This window comes from Nicotiana tabacum, chromosome 6, assembly GCF_000715075.1.
Source record: "Nicotiana tabacum cultivar K326 chromosome 6, ASM71507v2, whole genome shotgun sequence".
Classification (NCBI taxonomy): domain Eukaryota; kingdom Viridiplantae; phylum Streptophyta; class Magnoliopsida; order Solanales; family Solanaceae; genus Nicotiana; species Nicotiana tabacum.
Window position 1 is genome coordinate 179,584,519 of NC_134085.1, and position 6,997 is coordinate 179,591,515.

At 35.4% G+C, this 6,997-nt stretch overlaps 1 protein-coding gene across 1 annotated transcript; it reads right to left on the reverse strand.

Moving 5' to 3' along the window:
* Window positions 1-3,768: 3,768 nt before the first annotated feature.
* LOC107809904 (NAC domain-containing protein 2-like) lies at window positions 3,769-4,763 on the reverse strand. The gene has a single exon (XM_016634601.2). It carries the CDS (start codon window positions 4,633-4,635, stop codon window positions 3,865-3,867), a length of 771 nt encoding a protein of 256 aa, XP_016490087.1. The 5' UTR covers window positions 4,636-4,763; the 3' UTR covers window positions 3,769-3,864.
* Between the last annotated feature and the right edge of the window lie 2,234 nt (window positions 4,764-6,997).

Consider the following 6,997-nt stretch of genomic DNA (forward strand, 5'->3'; position numbering starts at 1 on the left):
CATACCATTTTTCAAATGGTGTCTTGCCATCAATAGCAGTAGATGATAGACGATTAATGAGGTGTCATACATATGTAACTGCCTCAGCCCAAAATCTTTGCCCAGGTCAGCATTGGACAACATACACCGTACCTTCTCCAGCAAGACCCGGTTCATACGTTCTGCCACTCCATTTTGTTGTGGTGTATGTCTGACAATGAAGTGTCGGATGATGCCATCTTTTTCACAGACCTTATTGAAATGATCATTTTTGTATTCACCTCCATTTTCCATGCGAATACACTTGATCCTCCTGCCTGTTTGATTCTCCACCATCGTCTTCCATTTGAGAAAAATTTCCAACACTTCATCTTTGCTCTTCATTGTATACACCCACACTCTTCGGAAAAAATCATCAACAAATGTTACAAAATAGTGCTTCCCACCCAATGAAAGTGTTTTGGAAGGACCCCAAACACCAGAGTGTACATAATCCAAAATGCCTTTAGTATTATGGATTGCTGTACCAAATTTAACCCTTGTTTGTTTTCCTTTGACACAATGCTCGCAAAACTCCAAGTTGCAAGTCTTTACCCCTTTTAACAATATTCAAGGATTTTCCTCCAGCATGTCCCAAGCGCATGTGACATAGCATGGTTGCTTTTGCCTCTTTGTCGTCACTGGACGTCACTGTCGCTGTCCTAATAACTGTACTACCACGATAACGGTACATGTTATTGTTCTTCCGATTAGCCTTCATTACCATTAGTGCACCAGAGCATACTCTCATCACTCCATTTTCTGCAATGATTTTGAACCCTTTTGATTCTAGGGCTCCCATAGAGATAAGATTCTTCTTCAAATCTGGTACATATCGAACATCTGTTAATGTTCTGATCATTCCATCATGGTTCCTTAATCATATTGAACCAATGCCATATGAGGTAAGAGGGCTGTTATCCGCTGTGTGGATGACTCCATATTCTCCTTCTTGAAATTCCATGAACCAGTCCCTGTTGGGATACATATGATAGCTACAAGCCGAGTCCATCAACCATATGTCTGATGATGTTGATGACTCTGTTGTAACTAATGAGAAGTCTGAATCATCACAATCAACTACATTTTAATCCATAATGGCCTTTCCATTGTTATGTTTGGCTTTATTCTTCAACTTCGGACAGTCTTTCTTCCAGTGCCCCTTTTCTCGACAAAAGGCACATTTATCTTTGCTGGGTTTAGATCTTGACTTGGATCTTCCCTTCTTTGTCATTTGATTTTGAGGACGACCCCTCACAACCAGTGCTTCTCCTTCTCCGCCCTTTTGTTTTTCTCCCTTTCTTTGTTCATAGCTGTACAAAGCCGAACAAACTTCTCTGAGAGAAATTTCGTCACTCCATGGAGTAGAGTAATTTCAAGGTGCTCGTACTCATCAGGAAGTGACCCTAATAACATCAAGGCCAAGTCACCATCATCAAAAGTTGCATCCATATTTTGCAAATCTGTGACCAACTTATTGAAATTAATGATATGTTCGTTCATTGTGGTACCAGGAACATAGGTGAAGCGAAACAGTCTCTTCTTCATGTACAATTTATTTTGACTGTTTTTCTTCAAAAATATATCCTCTAGTGCTTTCCATAATTTACTTGCAGAAGTTTTCTTTGTGTATGGATATTTCTGCTCTCTAGCAAGGTAGGATCGAATGGTACCGCAAGCAACACAGTTGATATTTCTCCAATCTTCTTCTCCAATAACATCTGATCTTTTTTCTTCAATGGCAAGGTCTAGCCCTTGTTGAAAAAGGACATCTAGAACCTCGCCTTGCCACATCCCAAAATGTCCTGATCCATCAAAAATTTCTACTACAAATTTCGCATTTGACACAATTCTTGTCATAAGCAAAGATGACAATGATGACGTATTGTTGACACTTGATGTAGATTCTTCTTGTTTATTGTCTCTCATCTCTGACACAAATATTATTTAATAGCTGACAACAAAAATCAAGATTATTTCCTTTCTGGTGTGGAATATTAGAGTAAGCTGCAACCACAGAGCATACTCAGACAGAACCTTGACTCAGTTACCAGGATAAATCTTTTATGATGTGGAAGATCAAACTATGCTGCAACCACAGAGCATACTTAGACAATACCTTGGCTCTGATACCAATTGTTGCGGAAGCCAAATGTATATAGTGTGAATGAGTCACAACTACTATACCAAAAATTATGGCAGCCACCAAATAATAAATAAGACAATAAAGCAACAATAAAAGAAACACCAGAATTTACGAGGTTCGGCTAATTTTGCCTACTTCCTCGGACACAACCAATATTTTATTCCACTCTAAAATACAAGTGAAATAATACTAAAGAGAGAAGATACAAATGCCTTAAGAAGATAAGAAGACAAATGAGAGGTGTGTTTAAATCCTAAACATTAGACCTCCTTTTATAAGGGAAAAATCCCAACAATTTTTCTCCCCAACCGATGTGGGAGTTTGACAACTTCAACATTTTTAAGCTCAATTAATTATTGACAGGGTTCAGCTAGTTGATTAACCTGAAGCAAAGATAATATACTTGCCAAGTCAATAATGTTCTAGCACTTAAATTACATATTTTACCAAAGGAGATCAATTAATTAATAAATTTTTAAATGAAAGTGATATTTACTACAATAAGTGGCCGCTCAAATAACAATGTTTTGGAACAAAGCCATCGATCTTACCTATAATCAACAACAACAACAATACTTCCAAAATAGAAGTCTCTTGCCATCTGCAGACCAACACCAATTTCTTATAGATGGAAGATCAATTTGGAACCAACTACTCAACCAATAAACTTCACATGTTTACACACCATGATTAGACAAATGAAAGACAATTCCAATCAGCAGATAAGTTTCATAAATGAGCTGAAACCATTAGTCGAAACTTCTGTATAGGAAGACAAAAAATAAAAGTGCTCTAAGTCCTCATGAAATTCTACAAACACATGGTCAAATGAAAAGAAACCAAACTACTTCCTCTGAACTTTGATCAACAGATGTAGCTTACTAAATGCAACATTCAAAAAAGCTTACATGATACACACTTATAACACCTATGTATCAAAATGATAATGCAATGTCAATTTAAGTTTGATTATGTTGGTTGAATTGCACTAAAATAAATCTATATAAATCGTACCTTTCGACAAGCACAAATCCCTCTCAAACAGTTCCTCCACAACACCAACAGTGGAATGCTTGCTAATTCTAGAAAATTTGCCTACTCCAGTAAGAACGTGACAAAAAAATCCATATATGTGGGATACTAGATTGTACATGTAAATTAAATCAGAAGGCGTGTAGCTTGATGGATGAAATCCTTTACAACATGTAAGCTAACTAAGAGAGATTCATCGCGATCTCGCGAGCAATGATGTAGAAAGAACTGCATAGTACTTATAAGGGGTTGTTAGGTGTTCAAAAAAAATTAAAACGACTGCAGTAAAATGTGTTGTGTGTATGTGTAAAAGTAAGATAATGTTTTCTCACTCAAAGCGCGCAGATACATTTCCTATCTTTCCTAATGAGTTTCGCAATCAAAACAACAAAAGATAATTATTTTCAGTGAAACGAACAAGATACACTAGAAGAATAATATAGGTAAAATCATGCCAAAATTATTATCAAATGATACTCCATATACATGAATACAAGTAAAATCTTCTGGCAAGCTTTTCTTAAGAAGTTTGTTCCGATGAGACACTAAGCTCTACTTTTCTATAAGTTCCATTGAGCAAACTTCATTCAATAAAAGTTGTAAACTGATTGCTGCTCTCTCCTTCCCTGCGTTCTGGTTCCACCATTCATTATTCAAGATTGTGAAGATCAACAGCAAATTATATCACCAAAATCGTCAATATCTAGGAGCACTTCATCAGCCCAATTGATCTCTTCTTGGTAGTTGGAGCAGTCATTAGTATAGCTGCTATTGTTATGTTCGTTCATCTTTTGAGCCTCGTCCATAACTTGATGTTTAGCTGCTTCACAAATTGTTATTGGTTGTACTGTAGTGCAGTAATCTTTATCACGTCCATGCAACATAGCTCCGATCACGTTGGCAACATCTTGTTCCTCCATATTTACCCCATGATTTTTCTCTGATCTTGTATTCTTCTTGATTCGGCACACTACAATATCCTCTTTAGGAATGTTGTTTTCTCTGAAGAAATCATCCCCGACGAAATATTCTTTCATCAGCCAAATTTTATTGTTCTCTCCTTCTTTTGTACTACTTTGAAACTTGAAACTTCTTCTAAACCCAACCACAGTTCCCTTACCATTCTTGATAGAATCAATACCTGTTTGGCCTTTCCATGTCCCGTTGGCGCAAGTTCGACGAACCCTTGTATGTTCGCTCTTCGGCTTCTTCAACCGTGTCAAAAAATAGTGAACCTTCTCTTCGGGATGATCAGAATTAGCTCCAAATATCTTCCATGGTGGTTGGTCTCCATAGATATCGGCAAGTTGGAAATTAGGGCATTCACTCGGCAAAGGCTCGCCCTTTAGGAACCTTTTAAGAAAGTTGATCAACTCTGCTTCAGTTGGGTGAAACCGAACACCCATGATACGCCGGCGTGCCGCTGCTACTGTCGACATGGTATATATGGTCGTCTTTTTTTCTTGCTTATAGAGAAAACACAAGAATGAGACAATAGTAATTGCCGCAAACAAGAAATAAAACTACTGATACGTTCTCTCAAGTAAGAAGACAAAGAACTATGAAAGGAAACCCTAAACGAATGGTGGAAGCTTATTGATGTGAAGGATTTAATGGACTATTTATAGATATCTGATAAGGTTAATTCCAACAACGATAATTAAGAAACAAATTTTTAGGAGAGAAAAAAGTGTTGACTTCTGCGGAAGGTTAACGCTTTGGTTTCCTCTTTTCCGTTTTCAAGGTTTTTTAATTTTTTACTTTAGGTAATAAACTGCAATTTGGTCTAATAGGAAATTTCTAATTAACAGTTCTTGGGAGGGTGGTACTTGAGACCCAAGTTACTTTCTTTCCTTATATTGCCATTCTTATTTCCTAAGATACTAGTTACCTTCTCTCTTTTTTCAGTTGGATACTAGTTACTTTCTTTTATTCATTTACATCTTGTTTACTTTTTCTAACTCCATTCATCGGATAAGAAATTTCTAATTAAGAATCTATCTATATTTATATTTATATATATATTAAAGGAGTAAAGTTTGGCTTGTTATTTAGCCAAGTGACGAGTTATTAACAAGCCAAGTGGCAATCTATTAACAAGTCACTTGAAAACCTTATTAAAATTATAACTAGTATTAGTACCCGTGCGATGCGCGGACACAAATCATGTCAAATTGTGATGTAGGTTGTTTGAATCATGTGCGAATAACCTTAAAATATAAACCTCTGAAATAAAAATTATATAACATTAGATATTAATTATGCAGAATACATAGGCAGCCCCTAAACTTGGCAATATTTTTCATTTGAACACTTAAACTAGTAATAATACCTATTGAATACTTAGGGGTCGTTTGGTATGGGGTGTAAGAAGGTATAGAGGTGATATACAAATTTAATATCACCTTAATATTCTGTTTGGTTAGCAAATTAGGTATAAGTTATTCCGGTGTTAATTTTAACTTAATTGTAACACCGGGATAACTTATATTTTATAGAGGGTGCGGTAATTAGCACCGGTATAACTTATACCTTCTTCTTAGAAATGATGCAATTGTCATTTTTAATACAACATACCAAACAATGGACAAAAAACAATCTTAGCACAACTAATCCCAAAATAACTTATCCCAATATAACTTATACCGGTATAACTTATACCGGCATAAGCCGTATTCAAACCAAATGACCCCTTAGAGTGAATATAAATTGTGTCAATTAGACACAAATTTGGCAGCTCCAAACAAACAAAATGCGTGCAAATCACTTGCTTGTGACGTGGCACATAAGACCAATGAAAAGAGAACACGTAGTAGAATACAAAAAAATACGAAAAGCAAAAAAAAAAAAAAAATGTTGACGGAAAATCAGATCCCTTCTTCTCTCTTAAACCCATTCTTCCCCCATTTTTCAGTAACCTCTATACTTTTCTGTAATTTTTGTATTGACAACATTGATTTGAAATATGAGTATACCAGTAATACAAATTCAAGCATGAAAAAGAGATTATTAATTCATCAGTATTTTGTAAATAGAATTGTTCACCATCGGGACCTTATAGAAAGAAGAAAAAGGAAAATTCAAAGCTCAAATTTTCAGAGAGAACCCATCTCGTTCTTCGTGCTATTATTATTATTATTGTTATATTTTTAAAGTTAATAATACTGATGTTTTGGATTGAACTAATGGATATTATTTTATGTGGTGGTGGGTAATTTGAGACTGTATGATGATTTTTGTAAGCAGATTCCATGGAAGTGCAGATAAAAGTGGAGACTGAAAAGCGATGAAAGTAAAAGAGTGGACAGATTTGGGCTTGGGGTTCGTCGTGGTGGCGATGAGGTAGAGTATGGCAGGAGTTGAGGTGGAGAATAGTAGAGGAAGATGAATGTAATTATGTGGTGCCCTCTTTCTATTGAATATTTAAGTGATTTTTAACTAAAAAATATAGTGTATTCTTGTTTACCTCAAAAATATGAGTAACAATTAAATTTGATTTGTGGTTTTAAAGATATATGATTTAGTTCAATACCAATTAATAATCAAGAAATATGAAGTAGAAATTAAAGAAACAAGTGAATCAAACCAATGTTACTCAACAGCAGTGACCTCGAGGTGGGCTTAGAATAATAAGAACAATTGAGTAAGAAAAGTAAAGTAAGAACAGTGGAGCTAAAGGATAATTCTGATGAACAGTATGCAAAAAGTAAAGAGTATATTCTTTGCTCAATGATTAGATGATGTTACAAATGATTGGGATCCCCTTTATATAACAAGGAACCCTAAATAAGGTATATTTCT

What these genes read in the sequence shown, in the direction of transcription:
- LOC107809904 (XM_016634601.2), bottom strand. Translation starts at nt 4,635, where the DNA reads ATGTCGACAGTAGCAGCGGCACGCCGGCGTATCATGGGTGTTCGGTTT.